General features: G+C 39.1%; 1 protein-coding gene across 5 annotated transcripts in view; it reads right to left on the bottom strand.

Moving 5' to 3' along the window:
- LOC107101485 (dynamin-2-like) overlaps window positions 1-14,592 on the bottom strand; it is a 26,860-nt gene extending 12,268 nt beyond the window's left edge. For 2 of the 5 annotated variants that reach the window (XM_015400425.1, XM_015400423.1), the window contains exons 1-10: window positions 14,201-14,592; window positions 10,849-10,922; window positions 9,773-9,922; window positions 9,478-9,681; window positions 9,020-9,118; window positions 7,384-7,544; window positions 6,365-6,507; window positions 6,146-6,281; window positions 5,991-6,058; window positions 1,240-1,378 (exon numbers count right to left, since the gene is read on the bottom strand). In XM_015400425.1, the coding sequence (XP_015255911.1) occupies window positions 1,240-1,378; window positions 5,991-6,058; window positions 6,146-6,281; window positions 6,365-6,507; window positions 7,384-7,544; window positions 9,020-9,118; window positions 9,478-9,681; window positions 9,773-9,922; window positions 10,849-10,922; window positions 14,201-14,361 (1,335 nt within the window). In that variant the 5' untranslated portion in view covers window positions 14,362-14,592. Of the gene's footprint in view, window positions 1-1,239; window positions 1,379-3,743; window positions 3,883-5,990; window positions 6,059-6,145; window positions 6,282-6,364; window positions 6,508-7,383; window positions 7,545-9,019; window positions 9,119-9,477; window positions 9,682-9,772; window positions 9,923-10,848; window positions 10,923-14,200 lie in introns of all 5 variants that reach the window. The other 3 variants (XM_015400426.1, XM_015400422.1, XM_015400424.1) reach the window with 2 other exon arrangements.
- Window positions 14,593-14,933: the final 341 nt, after the last annotated feature.

Raw genomic sequence — 14,933 nt, 5'->3', positions numbered from 1 at the left:
TTTTTTTTAAGTAGAGAGGGCAGGCCTTATCAAAAATTTGCGGCAATCCTCCACCATACATTTAAAATTGTGCAATCCTAATCCTGTTAGAAGGTGAACCTCAGGATTTCTTCCAGATTTCTCTCCAAATTATCTTAATCCATCTTCTCATCCACTTTGACTTTTCCCGTCCCTCTTGAAGAAACCTTCCCCCATGGCATAATGCTGCCGCCACCATGTTTTATGGTAAAAATGGTGCATCCAGCGTTAGTTTTTCATGTTAGACAAAACTAGCCTTTATTCACAATAATCAGACAAAGAAAAGAAAGGAAAAACTCCAAAGGTTGGGCATAAAAACATTAGAAAGATGCTTTTAGGAGTATGTGAGAAGACAGATCAACCGCTATGCTACACTTTGCACTCGAGCCCCCCCCTTTTATGGCTTTCTTTCTCCAATGGTTTTTCATTCTCAGCACCATTTCCAAAGGCACCATAGACCTCTCAGTCTTCTCTCTGATTAAAGCTCTCCTTGCTGCACTGTTACTCCGACAGATGGATGGTTGTATCTTAGCAGGTTACATGATGTGTTTTCCACATTTTACATTTGTCAATCAATCTGAAAAAAAGATTTCTTCCCCTCATAATTATACTTTATTTTGTGTCTTTCTATCAAATAAAATCCCCAAAAAGTGCACTGAAGTTTGCATTTGTAACTGGACTAAATTGGTGACCCTTGAAGGGTCTGGAACACTTTCCAAAGCACTGTAATCCCAGGCTGCAGAGCTGCTGTGAACACGCTGAGGGAAGTGCCTGCATAACTCCCAACAGTGAGTTTTAAAGAAGGTTCAGACACAGATATGAGTGAGCTGCATGCACCAATACGTTCACCATCAGCTTGATGTGAGTCTCAACGAATCAGGAGGAAGGTGAGAGATCAGAAAGACATGAGGACTGAGGAGGGTGTGTTTGTGTGAGTGTGGAGGGGGGTTCTAAATTTGTTTGTGAGATTTTTTTTGACAGTGGGCTGATTGTGGGAGTGAGGACTTGTTAAAACACTGATCAGTGTTGTGACGGGCTGCATTTAAGGGGGTTCATTATTAGATTCATCATTGAGGGTCAACAAAGAGGGACGCAGCAGCAGTTGTTGAGTGAAGCCTTGAAGCAGTGGTGAAAGAAACTGATCAGTGACAACGACAGTGGCTGGTTAGTCAGTTGGACTCTCTGCGTCTCACTTTCGTTCCTGCGATGGTTCACATTTACCTTCTCCGAGCACTTCCTGATCAGGGTGACAAGCTCGGTGACGACCAGGTCTACGCATTTCAGACAGGGGTCTTTCAGCTTAATGACCTGCTTTTTCACTATGGCCTCAAAAGCCAAATCTGGGGTGAAGAGACCTGTCCTGTAGTGAGGCATCATGAGAGTTGGAGTTCCAGTATTGGAGGGGGGAAAAAAGGAATAGGGCAATATATAGCATGGGACAGAGTAGAAGGGAGGTGGAAAAAAAGAAAGTGATGGTAGGAAAAAAAAAATAGTTGGGTGGGATAGTGCAGGAAAAAAAAAAGAGTTGAAGCATGTGAAGAGAAATAAAAAACAGTTATTAGGTTAGCTCTGCGTGTTCAGGACAAAAACAAGCTGCAGGTTCTTTGGGTGGTTTTTGAGAACAGCTACCTATGAAAATAAAAAAAAAAGAAAAGAAGTTTGTGTCATTGAAAAGAAAACAGAAGATGTTGTGTGATTTGAAATATTTCTCAGTGCTCCACATATAGAGAGCTAGTAATTAATGAAACTAAAAGGAAAAGCAAATCTCCAAAACAAGATGGCTGTGTATATATATATGTTTTTATTTTCAAGCCTATCCTAAGTCAGCCCTGCAGCTTGTTTTGCAATAAACCTGCACAGAAACATTTAAACATCTGCTTCTACGCACGCAGCATCTAAGAGGCAGCATTCCAGTGCACTGCAGTCCAGCCAGGATGCATAACCCCCTCCACAGACAGAATGGTCCAACAGAACTGTGACTCCTACTGAAAAACCCAGCTTGAGGTAATTTTCTGACAGCCAGTAAGTTTTCTTACTGTAATGAGTGAAAATGAGGACCGTACAAAAGAAGGATGCAGTAAGTTTAGGAGTATTTTGGCATCAGTGTCAAGAAGGAGGGATTTATCTTGAATGAAGAAGTGAGGACTGGTAAAATGTTTCTCTTTGAATGCGTCAGTTCCCAACATCCAGATCAGGATTCACTAAAACTGGCAGGCTTGATAAACTCATCAGAACCATATTTATTAATATTCCTTCAGAATGAACTCATTCTCTGTATCTAAATGCTGTAAGCTTCCTTTGATGAAGTGAAATCTATGATGAGCATTAAAAATGAATTTAAGCTGAGCACCCAGCAGGATCTAAGGCCATGTTCTCATCTGGCAACAACATGATGTGACGCCAACACTAAGTTTTTATTCAGCAAAATGGCTGCTCCTTAACTAGGGAAAATGTATACTTTTAATTTAATACAAACTTTGTGCTGCATGTTACTGAAAGGGAAATTTAAGATTGGGGTTATTTCTTTATTGGACTGCTTAAATGGCAAACATTAAGAACGTGAAAGATCAGGAGGTCGCTTGAGGTCAGGAAACAAACTAAATTACAGGAAAAAAAATAAATAAAATTTGGGAAAATAATTATAGGTCTCTATGTTTATGCAGGAGACATTTTCTCCACACTAGTTTATCTCTAATTATCTATAAGTTTGATCTCATTTCAGTATCTAATTTATGTATTCATTTTGTTTTTGTTTTTTTCTGTTATAAAAAGACAACTTGTTTTTTAAGAAATGAAAAAAAAAACTGACTTTGCTCATTATGGTCCCCAGTCAAGCTTAGTGCTTAAAATTGTGATTCCAAATCACACTGAGTCCTTTTGTTTGTCAGTAGTAGCCACTTTAAATACAATCAGTTTGCTCATCATTGTCATATTGGAGACCACTGACTTTATCTAGAAATCTGATTTGGACCACTGAACATGAAATTCTCTTTACATACTCTAAGATTGCACTGTTTGACAGGGAGTGGCGGCCTAATGGTTAATCCTGAGGTTCTGGGTTTGAGCCCCAATCCCACAGACTGCCACTCTGAACAAGACCCTTAACTCCACACTGCTCCCCGGCCACCCCATGATGGCAGCCCACTGTTCCCCAAGGGGATGGGTTAAATGCAGAGGTAAATTTCTCCAATGTAAGCTCAATAATTATTGTTTGAGGTAAAAGGCTTGTTTAGATTGTTGAACCCCTGCTCAATAAAAGCAGATTTTCTGTCACAAATTGTAGGTTCAGTGATTCTTCTCCATCTTATTTTCATCCCTTTTGCAGCTTAAAGGTTAAAACCCTGCTTTGTCTAACCAGTAACAGTGGTTGGGTGTTTTTACAGAACCTTCAACTGATAATAAGTTAATTGGCGCCATAGAAGTTGAATGAGGCTTACATTTTACAGTCAGATTAAGACCATCAAATATTATGGAACGGTTTAGAAGTTACGTGAAAAATCAAGCTAAAATAAACTACGGAAACCTTGAACTAAAACACTAACAGACATCTCAAGGCTTAAAGTTGATACATCCTGCATTTTTCAGCAGGTGTTTCCAATCCAAGAAAAACAACATCCAAAAATACAAAATAAACCCCTCACACAATAGTATTTGACTGGTGTAGCTCCTGGCTGCACTAGCTATGCACTGGCATGACAGTCTGACAGGCGGCCATGCAGTGATACCTTATTAGTGCACTGTCTGACTGTGTTGATGAGCTCCTGGATGACCAGGTCGATGCATTTCAGACAGGGCTCTTTCAGTTTAATGATCTGCTTTTTCACTATGGCTTCAAACGCCATGTCTGGAGTGAACAGGCCTGTCCTGAAGGACATACACATAAGATACATGGACACATATGCAGAAAATAAAAACCACAGACCAGGAAGACATGAGCGGACAGACACTGTGAGACAAATAATAATGAGGAGGAGAAGGAGAACCTGGATTCAAGCAACCATGTGGCAGACAGGCTTTTAGAGGGTTAAAACCTCATTTCCAGAAAAGCTTTTTTTTTTTTTTTTATCTGGACATTTTGTTTACATTATAATCAGCATTAGTAATGTGACGTACGTGGTTAATCCTGAAATGTGAGAGTGCAGATATCAGAGCCTAGTTTGGGAAATCTAAAGGGCTGGTTTTACTCCCCGCAGCAGTGTGTCGCAGTGAGCTTGTCGCAGATATTTTTAATTTATGCCCAATATTAAAGCGTGGTCTGTGCTCTGTTATTCCACCTCACAATGCAAGAGGGACAATCTGGAACTGGCTGTGGGTCTAGATACGGGCGAGGTGGTGAGGAAGTGGGGGAAGAGGGACCAGGTGGAAAAAGGGTCCCAACGCACCGGGCTCTTCTAGCTGGTCCAACGTTACGAGTCGTTTTGCCCAATTGCGGTCATACAAACAAAACGATCCGGTGAGATAGCAAACAGGAAATACACATAGTGTTGAGCGGATTTAGATTTGACCAACCAGAGGCCTCCTGTCTGCAGTCACCTACAATTTTGGAGAGGTGCAGCAGAGTGTCTGCGGAAGGGGCGGAGGCACATTTGCGTTCACTGCGACACACACGCAGATGACCTGGTTTCTGAGTATAAACCAGCCTTTAGGAGTACAGTATGTTCATCGAAAACAATAACTTTCATCCAGAAGAGGGCGCACATGTGTGTTTTTCATCTGTTAGGCTTTATCTTATGTGTCAAGAGAATCTAGTTGAGGCTTTAACTACTTCACCTCTGTACAGTCATAGTTAATGAAGTGAAAATATTGCATTCAGGACAATGGGACCCACTTATTAAAGAGGCATTTTCTTCTTAAATTTGTCCTAAAGGAAACTTTATCTACAAGAAATCAACAAGTATCTGAAGCATCCAGAATCAAACTTAGTAAGAAAGTCTTTGATAATCAATCCCGATCGGATAGGCAAGTGGCCTGGGTCGGATTGGAAAAAATCGGATCTGTGTTTTTCAGACAGCCATGAAATGATCAGATCCAGGTCGCATTGGGCCAAAAAAATCAGATTTGGGTCACTTCAGGCTGCAGCGTGAGCCTGATGTTTGAGGGAAATTCCTGCCAGTGTCTTTGTGCTCTGAGTAGATAACAGTAAATTTGACCAAAAGGTATCCTGGATTAATTTCAGTTGAGGAAAGTCACAAACAGCTCTCACTAAACACCAGTGCAGCTCTCTGCCCAAGGAGAATCTCTAAGACCAGCAGGTAGTCACATGGTGGCCAAAGTTTTGAAAATAGACATATATAATCATTCAGCCATCGCTCCTTTCTGTTTAGAAAGCAGTTTTTTTTTTAGCCCAAGCAACAAAACTAACAACAAACGAACCAAAAAATGGAAAAGAAACTTTAAAACCCCCAAAGTCAGAGACAGTGCAGACTGAACCAATCTAACAATTAATGTTTAGAATGTATGGCTACTGTATCTGTCCTTTTTTTCCCTGCAGCTTTAAAGAGGGTTGTGCCCCAGCGCCACCTATTGGCAACCTCATGTTACAAGCAGCTAAAGAAACTAGGAAGGGATAAAATGGCTACTAATAGGTAGAAATTTATCATGGTAGGGATTTCCTGTTTTACATTAACACTTATTTGAGATGTCTAAATATAATGAAGTTGGTATTTAACTCCTAAAAACTCCCCTTTATTTTATTTATTTATTTTTTTTTTTACACAGATTTTCAAATAAATTAGCAAATTTCAAGTTTTGAGTTTCCATTAATCCTGCTTGGGATAAACGTGACAGAAAATGGATGGATGATGGAGTTTGCATTAGAAAAAAACATTTCTGGATATGAGGTTTTAAAAAATGACCAAAGGTTAAAAGAAAACTGAAAAATAGGAATCATATAAAATGGAGCACAGACAGAACGGTAGAAATTTAAAGAAAAGCAGGTTTTTGTTTCTTGGCATGCTGGAGGTTGAACTTGCCTGACTCCATGGATGTTCTTGATGGCATAACTGATTTCTTTCCGTAGCTCTTTCTCATCAAACTCCATCTAAGACAAAAAGCTTATTTGATTTCAAAGAGCTTTTTCTTCTTCATCTAACCTAAGGCTCCAAAAGCTCAATCAGAAGCAGGTTACCTTCACCAGCTCGAAGGGAAAGCGTTCATGAAAGATTCGGTTAATCTTTGCTCCACCAGACAGGTTGGAGGTGTCCACCTGGTCTCCAGACCCTTCAATACATTTCTCAAAGTCCACACCAAACTGCTGCACCATCCTGTAGATCAATATAATGAGTGTAATTATTGGATTAGAACATGTTATTTTCATATCAAACTGTCAGGACACAAAAATACGAACTGGAGCAGAGCCTTGGTCTTGCGTGTCGGGTCGTCGGGCCGAAAGTTCTTGTACTCCTCCACTTCTTTCTCCAGTGACAGCATCTGGCTCTGCAGCTTACTGCGTAACCCCGGCAACGTGTCACGTATGTGGTTGGTGAGTTGCTGAACAGGAAGCAGTGGAACAGATGGTTATTTCACATTTACAGGCGCTATTTTCGTGTGCTAGATTAAAAAAAAACAAAGGAAAAAAAAAAAAGAGAAAATTCTTCTGGAGTTAGTTTATTAAAGGAGTTCTGGTCGATTTTGGCTCCCCTCAGAGGAAAAACAACTGTATTGTTTTGCCTGATGGAAGACCGCATTTCCCATGAGGACCAGCACATGGCGCGGAAATATCCTGATCTCCTGCAGTTGGACTGAACTACATTTCTGTTTCCAGTGGCTGTGTGAAAGATGGATAGTGATGAGGTAATGATTCTAACTGTGGTGAAACTGTCATATGATGATGTGAATCAAATGAGAATCATTTAACCTGGGTATTGTATATTAGCGACTGATGTGCTGACAAGTTTAGAGCCTTGAAACAGATAAATATAATGTTATGTTTGATAATTAAAACATTAAAAACACATATAGAGTTTGAAGAGTTTGAAGAATAAAAACAACTACCCCCTCCAACAAAATGGATCAAATATGTAACTTTTGCTATTTTTTCTTAATAAATTGAGATCCTTGCTCTGAAGATAATTCAGAAATCATTATTTTATATAAGAAATGGGAATCTTATTTTATAACAATATAATTTTTAACAATTGAATTTCTCCAAACATTCCAAATTAACAACAGCATACAATGTTTTTAACCCAACGCATCCCTGCAGTCAAAACTAAGGATAAAACAATACTGACTGCAGGTACAGAACCATACAGCAGGTGGTGCTGTTGTTCTGTCTCAACTCTAACACCTGCACTGTATTTTGTGAGGGAAAAAAAAACGTAGAGAATGTAATGCCTTCATGCTCATGTCAGAAGAGGATCTGACCTGATTTAGGGTCTTCTGCAGGTGTGGGGTCCCCATACGTTCTGCGATGTGTCGGTATGCGGGATGTGACAGAAAAAACTTTCTCTCAGCAGCCAAAGCAGCACGGATGTCTTTCTTTCCATCTATGTCCTTCTGGCTGCGGTTAACCACCCCGATATAACCTGATGATTAATACAAATAAGGAAACCTTAGAGTTTTTACAGTCACAGAGCAATTTACATTTAACTCACAGGTAAAATTTACCATATCTGCTTAAAATCAAAATGAAAGAGTTTTATAGAAAAAAAATGTATTAGGACAATACAATCAAATTAACATGAAAGACATTTCATATCTACTTCAGTTCAAAACTAAATGGAAGCAGATGATTGACCAGCTCTCACACAGGTCTATCAAACTCAAAAATCTGGGCGTGTATTCAAAAAGAATGCTAAGAGTAAAAGTAGCTATTTGGGAAATCACTTTAGGTGAAATGTTTGAATTTCACAAAAATCGCTAAGGTTGAAAAAAATGAAAGGAGGAGGAGATGAAGGAATTATTGCCCCACAAAGTTTGTTAAAGTTTTAACAGCCTGCATATGAATTAATCACTAGCCAGTTGCTAAAATATATTTGATAAATGGATGAATATTCAAGGTAAGCAGCAGCTCAGAGCTGTGTGTAGAATTATATGATTAACTGACTGTGATTACAAAAAGTGTTTTGTTGAGGGAGTTCTTTTTTTGTCAGTAAAACTAAAAGAATGTGGGGTTTGTCATGACACAAAAAAGTTGATATGGAAACTCAAAAAATCAGATTTAGAAACTTTTTCCAATAAACATAACCAGAAAAATATAACCAGGGCAAAACCAAGTATAAGGTCATTTAATTTAGCATCTGTTGAGAATGAAAACGATTTCAAACAAAAAAGGTCTTATGTTAAAAGAGTAAGCAAGAATTGTGTGTCTTTAAATGCAGCAGACCAATCCAGTTTCTGACCTTCTGGTAATTTAGTATTGTATATTTCTTTAGTGATTACCTGTCATTCTGAAGTCACATCTGTTGTTCTCACTAGTTTCTGCAGTCCCTGTCTGGATCAACCTTTTGTTAACATTTAGTAGTTTTACTTCTGGTAATATAGGCCAATAAATCTTTTAAAAGGGAACAGAGGATTAATTGAGAGGATAAAGTACACCAGCCCCTTAGTGTTGCCGGGGCAACATACAGGAGACAGGGGAACTCAGGCTGAGATAATACTGTAAAAAGGCTACTATTTTGATTATTTCAAAGTTGTTTTTTTTTACTTTATCTGAACAACACAAGGCCATTAAACCTTAGCCTGGTTGTTGTTGTAATATTGGATAACTATATCATTATCTGAAGTTGCAAAAGCTGCTATTATTCAGATAATTGGGTCATATCATTATTTCTACACAGGAATCATAACATTGAAAGATTCTGGAGACGGTTAAGATTGTAAACAGCTATAATGCATCAGGCTTATAGATTATACCCTATTGCCTTTTCACCAACGCTAAATGATAAATAAACACAAGTCAAATAACCTTTTTTCCTTATGAAACAACTATTTTTTCTCAGAGAAACCATTAATAATCCTGTGACGATTTGGAGAGAGAATCCCATGTGTGCTGTGTTACCTCTGCGAAGTGGCAGCAGTTTGTTTTCCAGGATGTCTCGTGCATCCGTCCCCTCGTCCATCAGGTCCAGCTTTGTGATCACCCCGATGGTTCTCAGCCCTAAAAACAAAAGGACCACAATGTTGGTCCTATAATTTACACCTAGAGCTCATTTTAGCTTTAAGCATGTGATCAGGATGCAAACGACATACTGCTGATCCTTTGATAAACATTTAAATTGATAAAAGTGCTTGAAAGAAAGAGAGATAAAAACGCAGATCATTAACTAATTTTACCAATATTTGCTTCCTCTTTGCTGCCTGGAAAATCTTTTAATAATTCAACTGTTAATGGAAATGACACCCCAGCTTCATTAGTGAGGCAAAGAGAAGAGAGGAAGGGAGGAACTCAGAAACTCATTCATTTTCTTCAGTATTAAAACAAGTTACGGCTTTTATTTCATGAAAGGACCCCCTCACCCTGGGGGTCCACCTCCTTGGCGATCTTGAGAGCATCAGAGTTAGCCAGGTCGGTGTTGGCTGGAGTGACGGCCAGGATGAGGCAGCTCTCCTTGGTGATGAACTGCAGCAGCATGTCTCTGATCTGGTGCTCGATGTCCACAGGCTGGTCACCTACGGCCACTTTGGTCATCCCAGGCAGGTCGATGAGGGTCAGGTTCAACACTGAGGAAAAGGAAAGAAGAAATGGAGAATGAAATCAATCAGAGGGAGTCCAACCAAACCAAACAGCTGATTTAATGAGTGGCTGTAGTACCGTTAGGGGAGTAGACACGGAGGTTTATGGGGATGGGGGAGATCCCTTTGTTGGATCCGGTGAGCCGGTCTGTCTCTGCTTCAATCTCCATACGGACCTCCTCAAAGTCCACAAACTTGCGTCCCTTACAGTGAAGGAACTCTGCATACTCTGAAAAAATAAGGTGGTGAGCATAAATGTGAATGACCGATAGAAAATAAACTTAAATGAAAAACAGAGGAAGATATTTAGAACAGCTGGCATGGGAAAATCAGTTTAAAAAAAAAAATCAGTTTAAGTTTATTTCATTTTCCTTTTCAGCCAGACGATCCCCGTGCATGTACATCCAAATGAAATCTGAGCTGACCACTTTAAAAATATCTCACTTTTTAAAACCTTACATAAAGGAAAAAGAAGAAAAAGTTTCCTAAAAATCCGAAATGTTTCTAAATATCTTTAGAAATAACTCACTTATTTAGGACTGTTCCATGATCAATAATACTTTGGTCAATTTTTATGTTATAATAGGTTTAATTAAAAAAAAATCTATTGTTCTTGAAGGACATTGGAAAGCCTCAAATATATATTCTTTTAATTTTGTTTTAAAAAGAGGATACCATATAAAATAAAAACATGTACAATAAAAATTAAAGCTTACTAAAAGAAATGCTGCATTAAAAAAACAACTTAAACATATATGGAAAAAAAATTATTTAATACCGAATGCAAAGATTTTTAAATAAGAACAAAGAAACAAGATATTTTGACATATCAAATGTAAAACCTCTCGGATGTTTTTATAAATTTGGGTCAAATAGGATCAAAATTTGACACCCCTACAAAGGCAAGTATTATCAAAATAATAAAGCCTAAGATGCCAATGTTGTTTTATGGTTAGAAAATAAAACAATAAATCGGATTATTCACTGCTTCCAGGCTCCAGATGAAAAGAATATCCCTGCTTCGTTGAAAACAGCTCAAAATATAAAGCAAGCAGTTCAAAGCAGTGTTAAACCAATGAAATGATATATTCAGGATTTAAATGGTAAATCAGGAAGGAGGTAAATCTAAAGTTTTGTGAAATGACAGAGCTTTACCTGCTTTGCTGTTAACCAGCTGGAGGATGAGAGGACGGCGGGTGACGATGCCAGATCCTCGGGGTAAAAAGTCCCTGTCAGCCAAAAACAAACAGATATTTCATTTCAGAAAACAAAAACTAAAGTATAATATTCACAAATCAATCCCTTATTGTTGACGGAAACATTAGATCTAAGCATTTAGTTAGCTTACTGGGTTTTATGTTTAGTTATTTTACATAAAAGATACCAATACCTGGTTCCTCTGATAGAAACCATTGCAAAATCGTTTTTATTATGAACTTTTTGAACTTTCTTTTTTCGGAACATAGAAAGTACCACTGGCTCAGTGTTGTTGGGTTTAGCTGTGTCTCTTTCCTGGATGGAGTCTGTCCAAGAGTTAATATTGGTCAATAGGGCTTTCTGTCCTCCTACCTAATGGGCTTCTAGAGACAGGAAGTTTTTACTCATCTGCATAAAAGCATCAACAAGCTCTGACTTTACCTTGCAATATTTGACATGAACTGAACCGCATGTAATGGGATCTGATCGTGAAGGCATCTGGAATGACTAGAATGAATCAAATGGATGTAACCTAAATGAGGACCAGTCAGATTCTGTACGACTACATATGAGCTGGAACTGTGTTTCTCATTTTCTGAAGTGCTCTAACAGGACAACAGCTGATAACTAACAGTATATAAACTGAACTGAAGCATTACCCCTATTCACTGTGCACATGCTCATCAGAATGGAAACTTCTGCTCAATACAGTTCTGATCATTTCCAGGTCACTGGGCTCACATCTCTCCAGGCGAGGAGAATATGTTTGTTTTTCTGTCTGTCTTACTGCCGGGTCAACAGGGTTTTATTCTAAAGAAGGCAACCAGAGCAATTAGAGAACCCTTCATACATGCACTGAGGTCATTACTGGATGCATATGTTACCGCTACTCCTAACGTTCAGTGCTGACTGAGCAGTGAGGATGTTGCACAACCGTGAATCCCATCCTGTTTCCTCATCTCTACTCCTGTCACTTATGCCAGATCATTTGGTTGCTGATATACTAAATCATACAAAAAGGCCCTTTCTGAACAACTTCACAATGATTTTTTTTTGGACAACGCTATTATGCAGACTTAACAACAAGTGGATGGACTGATGAGTGGATCAATGGCTGGTGGGCTTTAAATCATTTCGTATATATTTTCACCAATAGACACATTTTTTCTTTAACATTTTTCATTTGATGGCATAATACTTTAACATTTAAAATGTCTGTTAGGTGAATTAAGTTACTCTACGGATTGTTCTTTTATGGTAGAAAAGACAATCAGTGAGTGCAGTGAGATGCAAAAATATTTATGACCATTAGTTTTTTTTCTTTTTTGTTGTCTTACTACCACAAACCAGTAAAAAAAAAACATCCACCTATGTTTTTTTGTTTTTTAATCTAAGAGTAAACTCAGCTGTCCTCAGAAGGTCTGAGGATAAGGAAAAGGAACAAAAAGATTACGAGGACAGTTTTTGAGTTAGGTTATAAAACCATATTTCAAGGCATTAACGTTTATTGGAGGAGTGTTCAAAACAGGATTTTAGCACAACAGCAACTCTGCTGAGAAATGTCCATCTGTCTAAAACATACAGTACAGGAAGGAGCGCATTGATCAGTGACAGTGAAACAGTGTACAGTTACTCTGGAGGAGTTACAGAAATCTCAGCTCAGGAGGGATAATCTGTTGTCTATTAGCTTCCACAAATCTATCCTTTAAAGAAGAGTGGCATGAAGGAACCCAAGAATTACTATGCATAGGTTGTCCCCAGACCATTTAGGGACACAGCAAACAAATGGAAATAACCTGCTTAGATAAAACCCCACTGGATGACAGATCAAAGCATATCTATGTAGAGGAACGACTTAGTTAAATTCTTTGACCTAAATTCAATTGAAAATCTGCAGCAAGACTTAAAAAACAATCTCCACAAAAGCTCTTTGTCCAATCTGACTGAACATTTCTGTCTAAAAAGCTGGTAGAGACCTCTAAAAAGTTCAAGCTGTGACTGGAAGAAAATGTAGTCCTATAAAGAATCGACCCTGACCAGCCGAATATAAATGCTCGCCACACTGTCATCTTATTTCTAACAAATATTGAAAACCATAATTTTCCTTCTGCTTCACAATTACACATGGATGTGTGTGCAATGTAATATACTTATAGGTTCATTTAGGTTTATTCAGAAAACTCAAAGAGGTATGAATACATCTGTGGGGCTCTGTAAATGATAAAGAAGGATAACAGCAATCTGGACCAGTCAGGATCCCAGAGCTTCTCACTAAAAAACAAACACACTGATCTCAGAGGCCAGCAATTACGTCCCTACATGATTACCAAACATGGGAACAGCTAGAATCTTTGTGGGTATCTGGTACCCAGTGTGTCATATACACATGACAGCGCAGCTGGTGACATGACTGACGACCCGGGCGAAGACACATCAATGCCTCCACTGTGTCCCTGCGTGGCTGCTGTGAAGCTCAGAAACAAAAGGGGTTTTGGGAAAAAGACTGGCGACATGGCTGCCTCATCCACTTTCACTATTAGACACCGCAGTCTAGTTAAGGTTAACAAACCTCCTGCTGACCCATCTATTAACATCCGATTAAAAACATTCATTTCTGCAATAATTATAGATTTGTCATCATTTCCACTTCTGACTCTCCAAAAAAAGGGTCTTTACTACAAAGTCCTGGTTCATGTTTTTGTTTCTGGTTTCTTTAATCAGCCTAAAGCATAAACACAAGACTTCTCAGCAGTTTCTATTTGAGGGAGTGTATGATAAGCTGTTATCTGGCAATGACCTCAGCAAATCTACAAACTGACCTTTTAGTGCCACACCCCTGAAATTCAAACAGTGACCTATGTGACGTGAGGTCTGTGTTTACTGCCAGGCAGTTTGATGATAAAGCAGGCTTTGTGAATGTTTGACAGGATATGGTTGATAGGGGCCCCCTCGCTGCCTTCATTAGATCACTCACACACTCATGAGGTCATTTTTGACTTTTCTGATCAAAGACTTCCATTATTAAAGTCAAATTTGAAGGGCTTTTACGGTAATTTGGCAGAATAACCGTTGCCTGATCAATGTATGTATTTATACGTTAACTACGTAGGAAAGAACTGTGAATAGCTCCAGAATGGAAAGAAGTAGCTTAAGGGGGGAAAAAACGTTAGAAACTGGGAGGAACCGACAGCCAACAGGTTAATGGGGGATTTTTTTTCTAGCATTGAAGTTTGGAAATGTTTAAAAACAAACCAACAGTAGCTGAATGTTATAAACAAAGAATTAAAACGGAAAACCGGAGTGTACGGACCTTCCAACGAAATTTTCCAACACCGAGCTCTTCCCTGCGCTCTGCCCGCCCACCACCGCTATCTGCGGCAGGTCCAAGTTGCAGCTCTGGCCGATGGAGCTGAAGGCGTCCTGGAGCTTGTTGATGAGGGGAATGAGGTCTTCCATCCCCCGGTTTCCCATAGCGGCGCCTCGCTGAGCCCTGAGGGCTTTATCCCAGACACCTCGCTGGTTTGCTTTTTTGGGATTACTCTTCCAAAGGGAAAAGAGGGAAAAGTTTCCAGATGGCTCCGGGGCCTACAGCCGTTACTTTTTTTAAAACTAATTCATAAAGACACAGTTAAAAAAAAATGGTAAAGTCATGAATCTGTTAGGGTTAAGAGTTAAAGCATGGTGAAAGTAACCGACTATCAGTGAAAACTTCTGTCACCATCCGGTCAGCAGACTCCCAGCCTCCACGGCAGCTCGTGGCTCCGCCTTCAAGGTCACTCCGACCAATCATTGGACAGATGACACGTCCGTCATCCCTGACGTAAGTTTACGTAAATTTATATGGTCGTTCTGGTCTTCAACGTTGTCAAGGCCAAGGACCCCCAAACTGATGGTGAGATGGAGTGGGGACCCCCTAATTATATATATTGCATAAAATTGTGTTCTATCAAACTGGTCCTATAGTCACTCTATTACAGATGGAATATGGTTATGAAAGTAATTTCCCCCTGGGTTTATTAAAGTATTTCTGATTCTGATTCCTG

The sequence above is a fragment of the Cyprinodon variegatus genome, unplaced genomic scaffold, assembly GCF_000732505.1.
Source record: "Cyprinodon variegatus isolate N-32 unplaced genomic scaffold, C_variegatus-1.0 Scaffold1102, whole genome shotgun sequence".
Taxonomy (NCBI): domain Eukaryota; kingdom Metazoa; phylum Chordata; class Actinopteri; order Cyprinodontiformes; family Cyprinodontidae; genus Cyprinodon; species Cyprinodon variegatus.
This window is presented reverse-complemented; position numbering and strand designations above follow the sequence as displayed.